Source organism: Elephas maximus, chromosome 17, assembly GCF_024166365.1.
Source record: "Elephas maximus indicus isolate mEleMax1 chromosome 17, mEleMax1 primary haplotype, whole genome shotgun sequence".
In the NCBI taxonomy this organism is placed as follows: Eukaryota; Metazoa; Chordata; class Mammalia; order Proboscidea; family Elephantidae; genus Elephas; species Elephas maximus.
In genome coordinates this window covers 83099341-83121472 of record NC_064835.1, presented here as the reverse complement: position 1 = coordinate 83121472, position 22132 = coordinate 83099341, and the positions used below count along the sequence as shown (strand labels likewise).

Genomic DNA, 22132 nt, shown 5'->3' with positions numbered 1-22132 from the left:
ACATCTTAAGTACAATTCAAATATTTGTTCATGTAACATGTCTGTCCACTTTTTTTTTTTTTTACATAAATTGACATTTCTTTTTTTCCCTTGTATTCTTCCAGGTCTTTCCTCTCATCATTACAGGGTTTTCAAGGCTGTGACCTTTCGGAAACAGATTGCCAGGCCTGTTTTTCAAGATGGTTCTGGGTAAATTTGAACCAGCGACCTTTCAGCTAGTAGCCGAGCGTTTAACCACTTGCACCACTCAGGGATTCTATGATAGATAGACAGTTAGTTAGTTAGACAGATAGATAGATAGACATTATCATTAGGTAGAATCATTTAATTCTCCATACATGACTTCACACTGGGGTGTGTGTTTGTGTGAAAGGGAGAGGGAAGAAGAAGAAGGAGGAGGAAGAGGAGAAGAAGAAGAAGGAGAGGAGGAGGAGGAGGAGAAAGACATACCACAGAAAAACCTGAGAAAAATATATGACACAATTCCTGGCCATCCTAGGGGATAATTTTAGTTTCTTTACCCTCTTTTCCAAAAACATAAGGGAAAGGCAAAACACATGAATGTAGAGAATTGATGAAGAAAAAAGTAAACTTAAAAATATATGTTGCAATACAAGTTATAATATGGACCTTACAGGAAACTACAGAGTTACATAAGAACAGGAGAATGACTGCCTGTATTGGGATTGTATTGAAGGTCACTTCTCCGTCAGAGGAGCAAAATGGAAAACTGAGCAAAGTATACAATTTTTGTTTAAAGCATGATAATCGATATAAATATTTAGTTTATTTTATTTCATTCATCCAGATAATTCAAATTTTTTCTACTTGTTTGTAGACAGATATCTGAAGTCTGAGAAATAGTAAGGACATCACTAAGCAAATAAATATAAACCAAAAAAAAAAAAAAAAAAACACCAAACCTATTGCCTTCGAGTCAATTCCAACTCACAGCGACCATATAGGACAGAGTAGAACCGCCCCACAGGGTTTCCAAGGAACAGCTGGTGGATTTGAACTGCCAACATTTTGGTTAGCAGCCGAGCTTTTAACCACGGCACACCAGGTCACCAAATAAATATAAAATAGAGGGGAAAACCAGGTTGAGATTTCTAATTTTGTCATCAACAGCTATGATTCTTATCACTGCTGACCTTCGTTCCTAGACTTTACTACGCAGGGACCGGGCTTCATCTGCCTTTACGCTTAGTCACAGGAGGCCTCCTTTCAGCAGCTGTTTTCCCTGCGAAGGGCAGGCTGGGCTGTGGGAGTCTAGAAAATAGGGCATGAAAGACAGCAGGTGCTTGTGTCAATAATGGCCCTGCCTGGCTTCCCTTTGAGAATCCAGGCTCTGCCTGTGCTGGAGCTGGGGTGGGGTGTCTGTGTGTCTGTGGGTCTGTGTGTGTAGAATAATAACGTTTCTTAGGTTTCGCTACATTTAATTTCAACTTCTGAGTGAGCCAGCAGTTTAATGGAAAACTGGCAAGAACTTTAATAATTCTTTCTTTTCTGTAGGTCAGGACAATAGACTAGGCTCTTCCTGCATGTTTTGGCATCAGAAAAAATGTCCGAGTTTCCCTTCTGCCCTTTGCTAATAATTCTTTACTCCTGAAGTTGTTTTTTTACCCTGATATAAATATAGTATTTCACAATAGCAATCCAATAGAGTAGTATCTCATATCTGATCAACATCTATGATTATGTTTTATTCATGAAATGACTTTATTTAGGCCACATATTCATACGGAAAACTTCCTAGTCAATATCAGATAAATAACTGAAAACATTTAAGGTGTATTAACCTGTTTGGACTATCAAGGTACCAAGGTTATTAAGCAGTATGGGAAGAGATCAAACTGGGAGCAAAGATGCCTGAATTCGGTACTTAGATATGGCGCTGATCTTTGAGCAAGCCACTCAAATTTTTAGTGGCCCATTTTCTTTACTTGTAGTGCAAGTGTTGGAATGAAAAAGATTGTGTGTGTGAGTATGTGTAATCTTTTTTTTTTCCCCTACAAGAGAAAGACCCAGCTCTTTCTTTTTCGTTTTCCACTCAGATACCTAGAGTTGAGTTTATGAAAAGGAGAGGAAAGAAGATGCTACTTATTAGAACTGGGATATGAACGGTTCCGCTTCCTTCTGTTATTCTATTATTTCATACTGTGGAACTATCATACCCTCTTAGAAGTATTACTTAAAAAGAATCTGAGCTTTTTGTTTCAGTGATTCATTTGGTTCCAGTTTATAAGCTTGGATCATCTGGTTCACATCTGTGATGTAACTACTAAATGCAAACATCTTAGACCAAGTGTAAATCCTCACTTGCAACCCCTTTGATGGTTATATTGTATGTATTCTTAATAAATTATCTTTAGGAGTTCTTTCTACTAACCTTTAACATCAAGGACTACACAGAGTAGTTGCTGGCTAATTGAACCATTAACTCCTTAGCTTAACAATTGTGTCAAAGTTCTCAAGTAGTTAGACATGAATTTGAGTAGGCATGGATTTAATCTAGAACTCAAACCTGAGTAGGCCTGAATTTCAACCTGAATAAACTTAAAATTGACCCTAGTAGAACTGAAATTTGTTTCTTATTTACAGACCCAGAAGAATTTCACTATTCTTGATGTCGACTGTACTTATAAATTCAAAGGAAAACTGATAGATTGAGTCCACTGTGTGGAGTGGTGTTCTGCTCAAGTGCCCTTGCCCCCATTTTTTAAAATATCCTTTTGGTTGTTTATGTAAGTGCCTACATGAAATTAGGAAAATGTTAGTAGGATCACAAGCTACTTTTGAATCATTAACAATTTAACTCTCTTGGAGTTATGAAGACGAAAGATTCCATTCCTTAGCCTTACTTCTGAAAGAGTTACCTTTCCTCCAGTCCATCCCTGTATAACTGGAGCGAGGCCTACTCTAAATTAAACAAAAAATTTCTTTTATAAGGATCAGCACAAAGCTGTTTCTTATGAGGTGGAGGTTAAAGATGTCCCAAATGTCCAACTTTTCCAAGCTGCTGTACCACTCCATCATCTCTAACATCAGCTACTCCCTCTCTCCTCAGCACTCTCCCTCCCGTCTTTGGTTTCCTAATTCGCTGCAATGTCTCAGAGAATTCCTGAACTATATAAAGGAAATGGCTCACTTGGTTGTGGAGGCTGGCAAGTCCCAAATTTGTGGATCAGTTGTAGGCTTCTCTCTGGCCCTCAGTCTCTGCCCAAAGGCACTCAGCTTTCTGGATCCATGGGCCAGGGAGCCCACTTCGCTATCTCCTGCGGATCTCTCCTGACAATCTCTCCTTCCTTGGTGGTGGTGGACACTTCTCTTTCCTGCCCCTGGGGTGGCTCATTTCAAGCCCCCAGTGAGATGGAAAAACTGACTAATCCCTTGGTGGGCCACAATTACCCTATCACGCAGTCCAACCCAATCGCCTGTGTGGGAGTTACAAGACCATGGCTAGAAAAAAAAAAAAAAGGCTAGAAAGGCCACACAAAAAGCAATCCATTATACCACATAAATATATATTCTTATGATTCCCTGGGATTCATGTAAGACCCAAGTTCTATTGACAAAATATCCATGGCCATCAGTCATTGCAACATGTGGTACAGAGAATCAGGGAGCTGGCAGGAACCTGAAAGACCATATAAGGAAGACAATGAATATTGATTTAGTGTGTACTGTAGATTCCTAAAGGAATGCCAAGGTGATTTTTTTTTTTTCTTTAGCTGTCTAGTCTGGTGAATTGTCAGAAATAAAACTGGATTCAGAAGAGAATGTGGAACCAGAGATATCATTGCTGGTGTCAGATGGATTCTATCTGAAAGCAGAGATTACCAGAAAATGTTTACCTGTGTTTTATTAACTATGCAAAGACATTCGACTGTGTGGATCATAACAAATTATGGCTAACATTGTGAAGAATGGGAATTCCAGAACAATTAATTGTGCTCCTGAGGAACCTGTATATAGATCAAGATGTGGTGGTTTGAACAGAATAAGGGAATTAAAGTCAGGAAAACTGTGCATCAGGGTTGTAATCTTTCACCATATTTATTCAAACTGTATGCTGAGCAAATAATCCGAGAAGCTGGACTATGTGAAGAACAGGACATCAGGATTGGAAGAAGACTCATTAATAACCTGTGATACGCAGATGGTACAACCTTGCTTGCTGAAAGTGAAGAGGACTTGAAGCACTTAATGATGAATATCAAAGACTACAGCCTTCAGTATGGATTACACTTCAATATAAAAAAAACAAAAATCCTCACAATTGGACCAATAAGCAGCACCGTGATGAACAGAGAAAAGATTGAAGTTGTCAAGGATTTCATTTTACTTGGATCCACAATCAACAGCCATGGAAGCAGCAGTCAAGAAATCAAAGGACACATTGCACTGGGCAAATCTGCTGCAAAGGGCATCTTTAAAGTATTGAAAAGGGAAGATGTCACCTTGAAGACTAAGGTTTGCCTGACCCAAGCCATGGTATTTTCAGTCACCTCAGATGCATGTGAAAGCTGGACACTTAATAAGGAAGACTGAAGAAGAATCGCCACCTTTGAATTATGGTGTTGGTGAAGAATACTGAATATACCATGGACCACCAAAAGAACGAACAAATCTGTCTTGAAAGAAGTACAACCAGAATGCTCCTTAGAAACAAGGATGTTGAGATTACGTCTTGCATACTTTGGATGTGTTATCAGGAGGGATCAGTCCCTGGAGAAGGACATCATGGTTGGTAAAGTAGTGGGTCAGCAAAAAAGAGGAAGACCCTCGATAAGATGGATTGATATGGTGGCTACAACAATGGGTTCAAGTATAACAGTGATTGTGAAAATGGCACAGGACTGGGTGGTGTTTCATTCTGTTGTACATAGGGTCGCTATGAGTCGGAACCAACTCGATGGCACCTAACAACAACAACAGCAGTCTGGTGAATTCTAGCTCAGATTAAGCCATTGGAAATTATCTGGAAGTATTTTATTGACTTCAGCATTTTATGTTCTTTAACTCTTGCTCTAAATTTGTATAGTTTTCCAAATTTATGTACTGAAATTAGGAATAAATACTACTTAGTAAAAATACATACTTTACTCAAAGATAGAATGCTGAAGAAATCTTAGAATGTGTCCCTGTGCAAAAAAACACTTTTGATCTACATCTCCAGTTTATAAATTTGAGTTTACAAGGCCAGTAACTTATAGGCTGTTTTATAGTAAGAACTTTCTTCAGGCTTGAATTACCACGTAAGATTTAAGGCAATGAATAAAGAAATTAAATCTGGTTAACTGAAAAATGTGCCTGTACTGAAACATGAGAGTCCACATAAATATAATGCAAATTAATGATTAAAAAAAAAAATTGCTGTCAAATTGATCCTGATTCTCGGTGACCCCATGTGTTACAGATTAGAACTGCTCTATAGGATTTTCTTTATGGAAACACATCACCAGACCTTTCTTCGGAAGAGCTGCTCGGTGAGTTTAAACCTCCAACCTTTTAGTTAGTAGTGATTTTCTAAATGAATGAACCTCAACTGGGCCCTTAATTCTGTTTGGAATTCTTGTTTCCCTAGTCATTCTCTCTTCCACTCTCTTTGATAAATATTTCATACTTTCACTTTTCTCCTCAAAACCCTGCCTCTTTCTTTCAAAGAATGAGAAAATGAACCTCTCATTGTTGAAATACTTCATGTTATACAACGATAAACGTCTATCACAAAGTCTAGAATAATTCAGTTAAATAATTATTTGTTGAATGAATAGCTCCTTGAATGAACAGATTTCATGAATTACTTACACGGACCTCTCGTAGTCCTTTACTCATAAACCAAAGTGTACATTAAAATAAACAAATTAATGAACAAATTGAAATTTTAAGCATTGCGCTATTCAGTCCTCCTTCTTATCTTTCCAGTTCACTCCCTTTAATAACTCAACTTCGTTAATCCTTTACTGGCACTTGCAATCCATTGATCCTAGCAGAGGATTCCCCCTACCCCAATGTCTCTCTTTGCTCTTTGTTGTTGTTGTTATTGCTGATGCTGTTAGCTGCTGTCAAGTTGGCACCTGGCTCATGGCAACCCCACGCACAGTGGAAAACTTCCGTGGTCCACTACTGTACCACTACCTTGCACACACTCTCAACCACCTTGTCCCTTTTCACATCCTGGAAAGACCACAGTATCAGTTAAATCCCATCTCTGCCCACGCTGTGCCTGCACCTGTATAAGTGAACGTAGATGCAGAAAAACACACAGTTGCCCTCACTGGTCCCATTTTAAATTCATGGTTATTAACCTCAAGTGGGCCCTTAATTCTGTTTGTGTTTCATAACTTATCTCCCTAGTCATTCTCTTTCCCATTCTCTTTGACTGCTATTTCATACTTTCTCATCTTTCTCCTTAAAACTCCAATGTCTCTTTCTTTCCTCACCCTCATTCTCACTGAAAAATTAAAGAACTGAGACCAGAACTTCATCCACATTCCTCCACCTCCTCACTGACCTGGGTCTGTCCCCTTCTTCTCCTGTTGCTCTTAACCAACCCCGATCCTTCACCAGCACACTAGGTACCATCCCTTTTCATCTATCCAGAATAATGCTTCTGCAATTTCTCCCTTTCTCTCCTGAGTCATCCATTTTTTCCCCTTCTCTTTTAGCTGATTTCCATTTCAGAAAGATGCCATTATATCTCCAATATTTACAAATTTTTCTTTCCAGACCCTATGTTTTCCCCCAGCCACCATCTTATTTATTTCCTTCCCCATACGGTAAAATCTCTTGAAATAGATGTTAATACTTGCTTCTCCAATTTGTCCCCTCTACTTCTCTCCTTAACCTACTTCTGTCAGGAGTTTTACATCTACTATTCTACCAAAACTGTCCTTCTCAGGATCCCCAAGACCCTCCGGGTCTCTAAATCAAAAGCCATGTCTTAGTCCTCATCTCGCCTGAACTATCAGCAGCATTTAATGCTATTATTCACTCTCCTGTCCATGAAATACTCTCTTCATCTGGCTTCTAGGACATAGCACCCATCTCATTTTCCTCTTACTTTGTCAATGTTCTTTCAAAGCCTCTTTTGCTGGTTCTTCTCAACTCCCCAACTTTCAAATATTGCCATGACCTGTGGTTCAGTCCTTGGATCTTTTCTTTTTTCCTTCTATGCTTACACCATAGGTGATCAGTGCTAACTATGGACGAGGGGGCTGGTTATCTTCCAATAACCAGTGTTCCTTCCCTAGTGTGGAGTTGTTGCTCGGAAAAAGCTGCCCAACTAAAGACCATATTACCATATCCCTTTCACATCTAATTGTGACCACTAGTCTATTTCTTTCTAATGGAATAAGAGCAGAACTGCCCTGAGCCCCCTAAAGAATTTCCCATGTGCATTCCTTTTTCACCTCCCTGTAAGCAGAGTGATGACAATGGGGTGAGCATAAAAATCACATGCTAAAGTTAGTGAACCTCTATTAACAAGGCCTCAGAATGACTATGTGGAGCAGAACCCCCACCCTAACTTATCCCTAATTCCCCACCATGGACTGGACTGTAAAGGAATAATAAATTTCTATTAAGTTAAGCAAGTCACGGTGGCACAATGGTTAAGGAGTTGGTTGCTAACTGAAAGATTGGTGGCTCGAATCCACCCAGCAACTCTGTGAGAGAAAGACCTGGTGATCTGCTCCCATAAAAATTACAGTCTAAGAAACCCTATGGGTCAATTCTACTCTGCCCGATAGGGTTGCTGTGAGTCAGAATCAACTCAGTGGGGCCTAACTACGACAACATTAAGTTAAGCCGGTGAAGATTAGGGTTTGTCTCTAATAGCAGGGGTATCACTTAACTAATACACTGATTTATTTGCTGATGACACACAAATTTATGTATCTATTTTGAGCATCTCTTCTAAATCCAAAACCTGAATATTCAATGGTCTTTGACATCTCCACTTGAAGGTCTAATAAAAAAACAAACCAAACCCATTGCCATCAAGTCGATTCTGACTCATAGTGACCCTATAGGACATAGCAGAACTTCCCCACAGAGCTTCCAAGGAGCGCCTGGTGGATTCAAACTGCTGACCTTTTGGTTAGCCACTGTAGCACTTAACCACTACACCACCAGGGTTTCCAACAGGCAACTTAAATTTAAACCCACTACCAGTTGCCATTGAATTGATTCTGACTCACGGGAGTCCCATGTGTTTCAAAGTAAAACTGTACTCCATAGGGTTGTTATGGCTGTGACCTTTTGGCAGCAAATTGCCAGACCTTTCTTCTGAGATGCATTTGGGCTAATTCAAACCTCCAAGCTCTTGGTTAGTAGCCAAGTGCACTAACGGTTTGCACCACCCAGGGATTCCACCTTAAATTTGCCGTTTCCAAAATTCCGTTCTTGATTAACATCCTCCCAAACCAACTCCCCCTCAGCCTTTCCAGTCTCTCAAATAAGTCTATTCTTCCAGTATCTCAGAGCAAAAAGCTTACAGTTAACCTAGATTCCTTCTTTCTCTCATCCTCCACATCCGGTGTGTCAGCTAATTATCAGCATTACCTTCAAAATACTTCCAGAATTCCAGTATCTCCAGAATCCAACCACTTTTACCATCCCTATTGCTACCACATTGACTCAAGTCAGCAGCCCCTCTTGATTTGGATTGTTACACAAGCCTCCTAACTTGCAGCAAGAGTTCCTGCCCTTGCTCCCCGAAAGTCCATTCTCAACACAGTAACTGGAGTGAGTCTATTAAAATAAGAGTCATAACATCTCACTCTTTACTCTCAAACTCATCGAAGATTTCTCATCTTAGTGTAAAACAATGACCTTTTTGGGGCCAACCCCCTGTTCCTTCACTAGTTCCCACTTCTCAATTTCCACAGCCTTTGATATCTGTTTCTCTTATGGTTTCTATTACATCGGAGGCCTTCTCCTGGCTACGTATGCACAACCTAGAAGAGTGAAAAGAGACCTGCATCCTAGTTGCAGCTCTGTCACTTAGAAGTCGAATAGCTTTTGATCAGGTTTGTTTAAACTGTTTTGAGTCTCCCCTTTCTTATTTCTAAACTGGAGAAAATAATACTTATCACCTAGCATTGTTAGAAATAATATACTAAAACCCTAAACCAAACCCGTTTCTATCAAGTCGATTCTGACTCATAGTGACCCTATAGGACAGAGTACTAAAGAAGCTGTAAATTCAAGTTGGAGTCATAATTATCACCATTGTCACCACCAGCACCATCATCATCATCCTCACCACCGTCTTTACCATCGTTCATCACCATCACCATCATCACCATCATTGCCATAATAATCATCATTGTTTTATAGCATAGTGTTCAAGGGTGTAGATTCTAGGATCAGATTACCTATATTAAAATCTAGCTGTGTGATCTTGGGCACATTATTTAATTTTTCTGTCTTTAGCTTCCTCATTTGTGAAATAGGTATGCTAATAACACCTGAAATTATTGGCTATTATGAGTATTTAATGAGATACTAGACACAGTGTTTTAAAAAGTTCCTGCCCCGTTGTACATGTTGGGTAAATGTTAGCTATTGTCATTGTCCTATATTCTTTGACATGCTATATAATTCTTAAGGGCAAGATCCACATGGTCTGGCTCTGTATCCTCTGCAGGAAATAGTGCTTAGCGCATAGTAGATTCTCAGAAAGCTAAATTAATAATTGATGTTTTTGTATGAATAAATAAATGGATGGATGGTTGGATGAAACACATAGGCCAAAAACAGGCAAGAAAAATGTAAAACAGAGTCTTTTTTTTAATTAATATTGTTTCTTTAAGATATTTTTAAGTCTTCAGGCTAATAATAAGAACAGTAAGAGCTCAGATGTCTAGCATGGATATTCAAAGACATATTCCCCAGCTCTTCCTTCTCCTTATTAGAGAATTACCAAGAAGCACGACAGAAACAATTCTCCCTCGGGTCTGGGCCACAGGTCACATTGGAAGCACCTGGTGAGATTTTCTCAGCGTAGAACTCTTACTAAATAAGATCTATATAAACGTGCTTTAGAGTGAACTACGAACAAGGAAATGAGAACTCGAAACGCTTTCTTAAGGAATTACTTCAAGACCCAAGAGCAGGTGGGAAGTGAAAGAAGATGCTTGGCTGGATATTGATGTATTAGACTCTGTGTCTTCTATTTCCAAGTTTGGATTTGGTCAGGTTTCTGCTTATGTCTAATATGGTAGCAGTTGGTTAAATCTGGAATGCTAAGTAAAATACGCATTTTACAAAGTCACTCCTCATTTCTACACCTGTTACTAGGAACATCTCCACCATAAGCCCTTGAAGCTTTCTCATTTATTGGTTTTCCAAAGGTAGAAAGAGATTTCTGGTTGCAGGTGCCTAGCAACTGTAAGGACTCAATAAATATTTGTTTGATAAAAGAGTGTACCTTACATATAATAATCAGATAATGTTTAGGAGTTCCTGTGGGCTGTTTTCTGCTTTGTGACTGTATTGCATGTCAGGGTTTAGACGATAATGTAGGCAGACTTTAAAAGACAAGGAGTCTCTCCCCCCACACATGAAATCACAGTACACTGAGGCGGACGAGGCAAGATGTAGGTGTACGCTGCTTTACACAAGGTGTGTTAGATTAGCAGCCTAGATTTTTAAATCCTTTTATAAAGAAACATAGTGTTCTTTATTCCAAGTTTCTTATTTTACGGAAGAAAAATAAGGCTCTACAAAACTTTGCGGGTAAATTTTTAAAAACAGAATCTTACTTTAAATATACCGAGTGTTCAATATTAAAAGTATCACTCTAATTTATAAGCTTGCATTTGGAGAAAGTAGCTTTTCATAGGAGTCCCTGGGGGGTGCCAAAGGTTAACAATCCTGGTTTCTTGAGTGGTTTCCTAGAGGTTTGAGTCCACACAGAGGTGCCTCAGATGAAAGGCATGGAGGTCTACTTCTGAAAACCAGCCATTGGAAACCTAAGGAGCACAGTTCTGCTCTGACACGGGAGTCGGAGCCTACTCAACGGCAACTGGCCGCTGCCAGGTTTTCATAAAGCAAAACATTTCTCTGCTACAATGAGACAGATATCGCTGGCTAAAAACAAAAAGAGAAAACAGTTTATTTCCACGCATTTCAGTAAAACATTCCCACCACTTCAAGATCTTCTACAGAGCTGTACTCTAAGGAGGCCCTAGATTTTTACTGAAGACAAAATGTCTTAAAAAAAAAAAGAAAACTGAAAACAAAATAGAGTTTAAGGACTTTAAAATATCAATAATAAAGGCATCAAGTCAACAATATTACGAGTGCTGATTTTTTGTAGGCAAGAATTTTTAATTAAAATGCCATTAAGAAACTAAGGGTCTACTTTTACCTAAAAAAAAAAAGCACAGTAAAATTAGGAAATAAAAAATAAAAGAAACTAAGAGTCAGTGGTTGTACAATGCAGATTTCAAAAAAGGGTATTACAATATGACTATTATAAAAAGCATAAAAATAAATAGTATGAAATGTTAGTATCTATTATTGAATTATTATTAGATGCTAATTATTTTATTAGATACTATAGCACCTATTATACCAGTATCCAGCAATGAAGCCCTTCCTCTCTTCCGTATCTGTTGACCAAGCACACCCTAAGGGCGAAGTACTAACGGTGGAGCCAACCTAGTGGAGAAAGTGTTGGCATCTGCTGGGGAGCAGGGGGGTCTTTGCCATTTATGAGCAAATCACTTCCTGTCTGTCCACTTCCATTCTACACCTGAAGAATAGGGATGATAGATTAAACCTTCTAGGGTTGTCGTAGAGACTACGTTTGATGATGTACGGCGATCTCAAGGAGCCCTGGTAGCACGAGGGTTTAAGTGCTGGGCTACAAGCCAGAAGGTCCACTGTTGGAATCCACCAGCAGCTCCGTGGGAGAACAGACCTGGCAATCTGCTCCAGTAGAGATTGTTGTTGTTGTTGTTAGGTGCCATAGAGCTGGTTCTGACTCACAGCTACCATATGTACAACAGAATGAAACACCGCCCTGTCCTGTGCTGTCCTCATGATGCTTGCTATGCTTGAGCCCATTGCTGCAGCCACTGGGTCAGTCCATCTTATTGAAGGTCTTCCTCTTTTTCACGGGACTGAGCCCTCCTGATAACATGTCCAAAGTATGTGAGATGAAGTCTCGTCATCCTTGCTTTCAAAGAGCATGCTGGCTGTACTTCTTCCAAGACAGGTTTGTTCCTTCTTTTGGCAGTCCATGGTATATTCAATATTCTTCGACCATACCATAATCCAAAGGCATCAATTCTTTGGTCTTCCTTATTCACTGCCCAACTTTTGTGTGCATATAAGGTGATTGATTGAAAACACCACGGCTTGAGTCAGGCACACCTGCAGAGATTACAAACTAGGAAACCCTACGGGGCATTGCTACCCTGTCATACAGGGTCACCGTGAGTCGGAATCAACTGGACAGCACACAACAACAACATGAAGACCTTTGCCTGCTCATTTGCACAAAGGTTCTGGGTTTCACTTTTAACTAATTTAACTAAGCTCTAAGCTCTGTGTGGCAAGAAACACAAAGTTAAATAAATAAAACACAGCCCTGGTCCTCCAGAGATTTCCAGGGCGCAAGAAGAGATTGGAGACCAGTTTTGTGTCACATGACAATAGTAATCTCCTGTACAGAGTTCACTTTTCTATTTTTTTAAGATACACTTTCTCTTAAGCTAATTTAGCTTCATTTTCCCAGCTCCTTTTCCTTATATCCAAGAAGTATTCCAAAATCCATTGTGATCCTTTGTGATGGAGAGGATACTGTCCTGCTCGATCGACAGGAGAGTTATTCCTGTTTAGAAAAAAAAACAAAGAAACCTAACCCATTGCCATTGAGTCAACCCTGATGCATAGCAACCCTATAGGATGGAATAGAACTGCCCCATATTGTTTCCAGGGTGTGGTTGATGGATTCAAACTGTCGACCTATTGGTTAGCAGCCAAACGCTTAACTGCTGCACCACCATTCCTGTAAAAGGACTCCATTAAACACACCAATACTCTAACAGACCATTTTAGATCAAAAGACAGAAAAAAGGATTTATGAGTTTCTCTGAGAGAATTCCTAAGATCCTAGTAAACATTTCTATGCTACATGAAGATCAGTCTCCAACCAGGTAACTATTATTTATTAAAATATTTGGAAATCCAGTAATGTAGTTAGATTTTCAAATCATTTGAGTTGAAGGGAAAGAATGATAGAGATGTGAGATCCCAAAATATAAACCTGGGATTGTGGGATCTAGGAAATTTTATGTCCATCCTGTAACTGACCCTACCATGAGAAAGGCAGTCAGCCCAGATTTCTAGGGCAGGACAGCTGTTGATTTCTGGCCAAATCACACATTTATTAATCCACACATATTTAGTAGGTGCCCGCTGGGCTCTAGCTCTGTGGTAGGTGCTAAGGATAAAATGGTGAGGCCAACAGACTGTCCCAGCCTTCCTGGAGCTTTCAGTCTAGCAGGAAAAAAGTAAAATAATTAAATGCTAAAAAGAAAAGGTACAGGTAGATAGATCTAACTGCATAAAACAAAAAACACCAAACCCATTGCGGTGGAGATGATTTCTACTCACAGCGGCCCTATATAGGGCAGGGTAGAACTACCCCCATAGGGTTTCCAAGGAGAGGATGGTAGATTCCAACTGCCGATCTTTTGGTTACCGGCCAAATGCTTAATCACTGTGCCACCAGGGCCCCAAGTACATAAAAGGTGACCCTAATTAGTCCAGGGAGTCCCTGGTGGCTCAAATGGCTAAGTGCTCGACTGCTTACTGAAACACTGGGAGTTTGAACCTACCCAGAGGTACCTCTGAAGACAGGGCTGGTGATCTGCTTCCAAAAGGAAACCATATGGAGTGTAGTTCTACTCTGAAGCACATGGGGTCATCATGAGTTGGAATGGCCACAATGGCAACTGGTTTTTCTTTTTTTTTTTTGTAATTATTCCAGAAAGGAAGGCACCTGGTAAGACTTACTTGAGTTAGTTCCTTGAGCTGAAACCCTGTGAGGAATTCAGGAGATAAGGGCAGTGAGAAGAGGCTCCCTTGCACAGGGGACAGAACGTGCAAAGGCCCTGAGGTGAGAGGGAGCCGGAATTGGCCAGAGCTCATGAAGCCTGGTGCCTGGGATGGACAGGAAGAATGGTAGTGGGAGAGAAAGGCAAAGTTCAAATCACCTAAGTCATTGTAAGAGTTTGGCCTTTCCAAATGGCACTGAGAAATCACTGACAAATTTTAAGCTGTCATTCATCCTGTAGGTACTAATGAGTGACGTTACCACTTTCAGGGACTAAACTCCTTCCTGGTCACAGGGCTCTCTGAAGAAATGGCCCAGCCATCGTGTCAGCAGGGGGGAGTAGTTTAAGTCTGTCTTACTCGTTTCAGGGAAAAGATGAAAAGCGTGTGTTTCAAACTAAGTCCTTCACCTTCCATTCGCAAGAACAAGTAAAAGAACATTTTTCCAAATGTAAGAAAAAGTTAATTCCAGACAGAGCTGGAGAAAAATATAGAACAAAATTCTAACATACACACACAAAGACCAGACTTACTGGTCTGACAGAGACTGGAGAAACCCTGGAGAGTATGGCCCCCGGACACCCTATAGTTCAGTGATGAAATCACTCCTGAGGTTCACACTTCAGCCAAAGATTAGAACAGCCCACAGAACAAAATGAGATTAAATGGTCACGCCAGCCCAGGGACAAAATAACAAACAAACAAACAAAAAAAAATGGAAGAAAGAAAAAGTTGATAACCTTTAACTGTGGTAAGGTAGATTTATAAAGTTAAAGCCATAGTAAGTCTGTTATTGCCACAGGTGCTATAGACAGAGAGGTCCCAGAAATAGGGTTTGTCGTTCATCTTCTTCTTCATTCTTAAAAGCATCACCGAGACTCAAACTACTGGACATTACTGCCTGAATGTGCTCCTGCCCTGTTGCTTCACTACATGTGTGAGACTTGCCTGCTTGCTTACTGTAAACGGAACTTTATTCTGCTATGGCTTTTGGGGACAATACCTGAAATAGTCCCCATGGTTGTGTTTGAAAGTACCTGAGAAAATAACCTGCTGTTTATGGAAACAGAGTCAGGGGCCTGTTTACCGACAATAGCGCCTATGGCAATTAGTGTTCAGTCGCTGAATGATCTCTCTGACTGTGGAAACCAGTGGCCAAGAGAAACTGCTCCTTGGAGCCTCGCCTGGAGAGGCGCTGGACAGGTACTCACGTGCTGTATCCTAGCTAAGTCCCTGCGTGGAGAGCAGGATGCAACCAGCTTTACCCAAGACAGGCCTGGGCTTGAATTCCTTCCAGACCCTTATTCCATTTGTAAACTTGGATAAAGGTTTTTGTTTTTTGTTTTTTTCCCCTTATCTAAATGTCTTCCCTTGTAAAATGTGTGTAAGAATATCTGTCTCTGGGTCGTTGGACAAAAACACAAGTATTGTGCCTGAGGCAGAGCTGGATTAAAAAAAAAAAAAACAGCAGTTATCTGTTCCTCCTTTCTTTCAAGGGCGTGCTAGGCACTTAGCTTTCATATAAGTTTCCACTGAAAAAGGAAAAGGAGGATGAGTTTGGGATGGCTCACTGATTCTTTTTGAAAAGATAAAATATCCTTCAGGTTCAGTTCTGTTGTCCTTTTGAAACGCTTCCCAAAACCCCCTGACAGTGCCAGTCCTTTCCTACTCTTAGCAGCCCCATAGGGCTTCCAAGGCTGTACATCTCTATGGAAGGCGACTGCCACCTCTTTCTCCCGCAGAGCCACTGGCGAGGAGGAACTGCTGACCTTTTGGTTAGCAGTCCAGCACTTTAAGCACTTTGGAGCATTTGTGCTTTCTAAAACATCAACTGATGTGCCCTGTGTCATCAGCTAGAAACCTTCTAACGTTTTAGCCCGCACTTGTTCATGCATTACTTCCCAAGGCCCCCAAATGGCTTTCTTATTTACTTCTAGGTAGAAGGATTTTTTTTCTGGTACCATCCCCAGGGTCCTTATGGATTCCCTTAAAAAAAAAAAAAGTTGAACTGCAGGGTGTTTGTTCAATAGCCATGTTTTGACACATTAAAAATTGACAACAGAGGATTTTATTTCCTGAATATCAAAGGGTAAATTGTCCCAGTTAACGTGAATTGAGTGACAGTTGGTCTGCTTTTTTGTTCGTTTCAGTTTCTGGTGATAAAGACGCTGTGACAATAAGCTTGCAATTAGTGACCAAAAACAAAAAGAAAACCAAAGCCAAATCCATTGCCCTCGAGTTGATTCCGACTCATAAGAACCGTAAGGGACTCGTAAGAACCCTAAAGGACAGAGTAGAACTGCCCCATAGGTTTTCTAAGGAGTGGCTCCTGGATTTGAACTGCTGACATTTTGGTTAGCAGCTGTAGCACTTAACCACTATGCCACCAGGATTTCCAGTCGGTGACCCGTGAGGTATAAACGGCACTCAGGAATGAGAAGGCTGCGTTCCAGAGGCGGAAAGGAGAAAGAAGGTTGGCTCTGGAAGATAAAGCTCTTTGCGACCCAGAAGGAGAATCGCGCTTGCTTCCCTTGCCTTCCCTAACCACAAAAAAAAAAAAAAAAAAAAAAACACAAACTGTCCTATAATTAGCAGAGCAAGTCAATTTGAGTGGGGCGAATCACTAGTTTTCCCATGAAATAATTACATTTCTGATGCTCACGGACATGTACACCTTTAAGCCTAAAAACAAAGAACGATGTTTTTGTTGTCCGTGAGCGAGGGGAGGGAGAAGAAAAGTGGAAGTGACAGTGTTACAATTAGTAAAACCAGTACACGGTGGAAAAGACAAGACAGGCTTCCATGGAAGCCTGGGGAACACTGAGTTCTGCACAGAAGACTCCAGTGCGCAGAGGGAAGACTTTGTACTCGGCGTGATAACGCCTGGAAGGGAGCAAAAGGCTTTTCTCTCCTCCCTGTATCATCCGGAGAGCTTCGCTGGGCGGCTCAGCGCGGCAGCGCCGGGTCGGTCCCCCAGCTCCCCCGCCACCGCGCGGGTCCCAGCTTCTCCTCCCCGGTTCCTCTCTCCCGACCTCGTGCCCAGGCGCCTCCCCGCGCGTGCAGCGCCCCGGGGTGTCTCCTCGCAGGGGCCTGCGGCCAAAAGGAGGCGACGCGTGGGTCGCGCCTGCCCCTTCACTGGATGGACGCCCCGACGCTGCCTCCGGGGCGGGGACAGCTCCGGCCACAGGGCGCCCGGCGCGGCGCTTCCCCCCAGTGCTCGCCGGCTCCCAGGGCGGCGGGTGTGGGCGCGCGGGCCGGGCGACAGGGAAGCGCAGCCGCCGGCGCAGGGACCCCGGCGACCGTGGGTGCGCTCAGGTGCGCGGACGCCGGCCCGCTCCTCCCGCCCGCGGCCCGGGCACCGCGCCCGCCCCGCCCCACCCCGCCCGCGGGCCGCCCGGGGCAGGGCCTGCAGCTGCAGCCGGCGAGCCCGGAGCCGGGCATGGGCGGGCGGCCGGCGGCCGAGGGCAGCTGAGGGGCCGCGCCGGAGCCTGCGGTCGCCCGGCACGGCCGGCCGCGCTGGCAGCGGGATCCGAACCCGCCGGCGCAGGGACCCGGGCCCGCGGCCACGGCGGCGGGCGGCTGTCGCTGTCCCGCACCGCGCGGCCCGTCCCGGCGCGATGCGCTGAGCGCGCGGCGGACGCAGCGCGGGGCTCCATGGCGGCGCCGGGAGCCGACCCCAGGGAGCCAACGGGCACCGGGCGGAGCCTCTGGGCGCCGCCGCCGCTGCTGCTGCTGCTGATCCTGCAGGTGGCCGGGCCGGCGGGCGCCCTGGCGGAGACCCTGCCGGGCGCTCCGAGGGCCATGGGCACCAGCTCCAGCCCGCCCAGCCCCGCGAGCGTGGTGGCTCCGGGTACGACGCCGTTCGAGGAGAGCCGGCTGCCGGTGTTCACCCTGGACTACCCCCACGTGCAGATCCCCTTCGAGATCACCCTGTGGATCCTGCTGGCCTCCCTGGCCAAGATTGGTGAGCCAGCTGACCCCACGAGGTGGGGAGTGGGCGATCGGAGGGGGAGGGCCGGAGTGTGTAGGGGCCAGCGAGCTGACCTCTGGGTCGTGGCCACCCCCCGCCCCCGGACCAGAACGGGGGCGACAGATAGAGCAGGTTCTACTGGTCAGAAAGGACTCCGGGAGGACGGCTTCACGCTTTGGTTCTTAAGTGGCCAGTGGCCTTGAAATGGCCCGATAGTCGTAGCCCACACAAACTTAGGGATTTGCTGCTCACTCTGCTTACTCTGCTTCGAAGTGTGACAGCCCACTGCCAAAGCTGAGACCTGTTTACCGATGGAGGAGGCCCTGGGCTGAATTTTATCAGTCTTACCTACAGGGGAGCCCAGAGGCTAAAATGTTTAAAGCCCTGGATGCTTGAGGAGAGAGTCGCGGCTTGGCAATGACAGGGACCCTGCTCTGCGCCCCTGACTGATGAGGTACCTGGAAGGGGACCAGGGACACCTGAGTGCCTGCACCTGCAACAGGAGCACCCTGTCTCCTCCCTCTTTTGGACTGAAACTGTGGCTATACAGGAAGTGTTTCTGTATTTTTTTGGAGGTGACTGAGGGAGATGCATATTTAAAAACAATTATCCTACTTTCAAACCACCTTTAACTCTCTTTTGGAAAAAGGAAGCCTCAGAATCAGCTTTTTCGTCTTCATTTCTTCCCCCATGCAGACTTTTATGTGATGATCATGGTGCTTTACATTTTTTCTTTATATTTTAAGAATATATCAACTAAATATAATAATCCAAAGAAAGTTAGTTAAGTCAAAGACATTCATACGTGACATCTGTGTTGTGCATTTGTCCTGTGCAAGGTCCTGTGCCATAGGGGGAGGCAGGCTTCCGTCAAAGAATGGAAAGACACGTTGCCTGTCTTCAAGGAACTGATTGATGAATAGGAGAGACAGCCCGCACACCCGTGATTACAACACAGGAAAGTGCTGAGTAGGGTGAGAATATGACAGGGAGGCAGGGATCGTTTCTTCATGGAGAGGAGATACTGAAACTGGATTTTCAAGGATGGCCAGGACATGGGCAGTTGAAGATGAGAGGGAGCAGCATTCCAAATAAGAATAAACAAAGGTGTAAATGGGGAGGGAAGCACAAAGCAGGTAGAAGGGGTGTATGCTTATAGGAGAGGGGGAAATTGTGGGAGGTCAACCTGAAGTGAACCTTTGAAGTCAGATAAATTTATAGATTCTGTTAGTGGTGACCAAAGGAGGCAAGTAATATTTCATTACCTTGCAGCCTGTCTTTGACATGGTCCTACTGATTGAATGTTTTAATGCCACCTGAGAAATAAGAGAAAGGGTAATAAACTTTCCTGTATGTCAAGCAGACATGCGCATTTAAATAATGCTTTGCCTATAGTAATAAACTCAGATGCCATCTCCACAGACAGTTCTCACAACAACCGTTCAGCACACGAAAGGAGGCTATTATTACCCCCACTCCATAGATGTGGAGGCTGAAGCTCAGAGAGTTCACAGGGGTAGCCAACATAGACACTAAGAGAAGGTGCCAAATCCAGCGCCCTACTCACTCTCTTACTCTCTCCAAGCCTGGAGCCTTGATTCCAGGGAAGGCTGCTTTTGTGCCCTGTTTCTCTTACTGCTTCTTTGTTGCCATTTCTATGCCATGACAACTCCTCACTCTGGTCTTCGCTCTTGATTATCTTAATCTGATTAATTGCATTAATAGCAGCTGCTAGTAACCATTTAAGTTCATTATCTTGAATTTTCAGAACAGCCATCCAGGGCAGGTATGATTACCCCTGTTTCATTTAAGAGGAAATGGAGAAATGGGGAGATTAACTGGCTCGTAGGTTTAGGTGGTGAGCCAGAATTCCACCCAGGTCTCTCTAATACCTCGTCTTGGTCTCTGTCCTAGAGGCTTGCTTTGTGGCGAGGGTTCAATGAGAACTCATGTGTATAACATGCTTAGAACAGTGTTAGACACGTAGGAAGCACTAAATAATTTTTGCCATTGTTAGCCGCAGTGGTAGTGGCAGTAACAGTAGCAGGAGTGACCGTGCTGATTCTGGCACTGCGGCTTGGTTTCCACTGTCCTGGGCTGCCTCCCAGGTTTCCCGACTTGTGTCTTACGCTCAGCCTTATTCACGTGTTCTCATTCTGTAGGCTTTTTGCACTTGCTCTCTTTCTGTCTTGGTCTATTCATCTGATTCAACCTTCTCACTTTAATGGTGTGGTCTTTTGTTAAACGGCATCTGTGCTCTTGTGAAAGTTCACAGGTGTACTTTTTCTTTTTTAAAAATGTTTATTTTGTTGTTGTTGTTGAGAATTTATGCAGCAAGACATAGACCAACTCAACAGTTCCTACATGTCCAATTCAGCGACATTGATTACTTTCTTCCAGTTGTGCAACCATTCTCCCCCTCCTTTTCTGAGTTGTTTCTCCCCCATTCACATAAACTCACTGCCCTCTAAGTTCTTCCCAAATGTATTTATCTGCCCTTCTTCAGTCTGCTTATCCTGGATGTTCTGATATTCCCGGGCCCACTTATATTCTACTTGCCACAGTTTATGGCCTCTCTTGGACTGTGTTTTACTCTGGCAGGTGTTACAAATTGTACTTGCTGGTCTCCTGATCCATCTTCTGCCCCCAAATTCTGAACATTTCTTGTTACTGTTTACTATTTCCTCTTAACTCCGGGCATCTGGGGAGAGATAGACATGGGTGGCACAGAGATGGTAACACGGACGTTCGTGCCTCCTGGCCAGAAAGGGGTCTGAGCAGCTGACTGGAACTGCCTTGGGTGGAGTCAGGGTTAGTTCTCAGAGCAGAAAGTGTAGCTTTAGAATCCCAAAGCCAGTACTTGGGGGATCTCTCTAGGTTTTTCCTGTCGATAGCTCAGCACTGTCCTGCTCCTGTAACTGCTTCTAGGGGAGCTGGAAATGCCCAGAAGCCCATTCCCCCTTGTGCTCCCCCTCCCGCCTGGGATCCAGAACTTTCTCTCTGGCTTGGAGAAGACTGCCCTGGTACCGTGGGACACTTCTACAGCCCATTGAACGGTCATCAAGTCGTTCAATTTCTATTTTCACTTTTGCACTGGAGAGGCTGTTATTTTGGGGTGACTTAAGTGACTTGGAAACCCTAGTGGTATAGTGGTTAAGAGCTGTGGCTGCTAATCAAAAGGTGGGCAGTTCAAATCCACCAGGCGCTCCTTGGAAACTCTATGGGGCAGTTCTACTCTGTCCTACAGGGTTGCGATGACTCAGGATCCACTTGGCGGCAGAGAGAGTTTTTTTTTTGGGGGGGGCGTTATGTGACTTATTTTGCTCATATTTGGGAAGGAGAATGAATTGAACTGTTCAGGGGAACATGAGCCTATCAGGTAACGCAAGTGTTAACTCATGAAAAATGCCACAGTTTCTATTTAGGACACTTTTATGCCATGTTCCTAGTGTACCTGAACTTACTCGCCACAGGGAACATGGAGAAACCATTGTCAGTGATTTATCTAAACAAGGATAACAAGTTGCCCAAAACTAGAGGTGCCTGTTAACATTTGTAGGAGGTTTAAATAATGTCTGATGATGAATTCAGAATAGTTTTCTAGACGACAGAACAATAAAATCTTTGAAATGTTTCAATCAGAAGTGAGAAAGCTCAATTCAGCTTCATTGCTCTACCTGATTATCAGGGAAAATCCACTTTGTAGTTGTCTGGTCAAGAAAAAAGTACTTCTGTAGTTGTAAACTTTCATATGATGATGATGGGTGTATATGAAGTAAATTTAAGATAAAAGAACATAGCACATTTAGTACCCTTCTGAAAAGTTTCAAAAATTTTGGCAGCGTCTCCCAATTCATTTTTTACTTGGCCCTCACACATGGGAACTCTTACTGTTCTTTAAAAATATATATATATTTGACATATTTTGCACAAGTGTTGATTTTTTGCAAGTATAAATGCATGCTTTGCTTGATAAACCCTGTACACAGCAGTGGAGCTCTACAGCCTGGAGTAATAGGTAGCCAAAGAATTAAGAAGAAAAAGAAAAAAGTCCTGGTGTGTTTTAAGATTGTCTCTTTTATT

The 22132-nt window shown here is 43.1% G+C and overlaps 1 protein-coding gene across 1 annotated transcript in view; it reads left to right on the top strand.

The window, feature by feature from the left end:
* The window catches only part of SLC9A2 (solute carrier family 9 member A2), a 147877-nt gene that overhangs the window by 22017 nt on the left and 103728 nt on the right, over window positions 1-22132 (top strand). Inside the window, exons 5-6 of the mRNA XM_049856372.1 lie at window positions 14449-14530; window positions 16970-18043. Coding sequence (XP_049712329.1) covers window positions 14449-14530; window positions 16970-18043 — 1156 coding nt within the window. The remainder of the gene's footprint in view (window positions 1-14448; window positions 14531-16969; window positions 18044-22132) is intronic.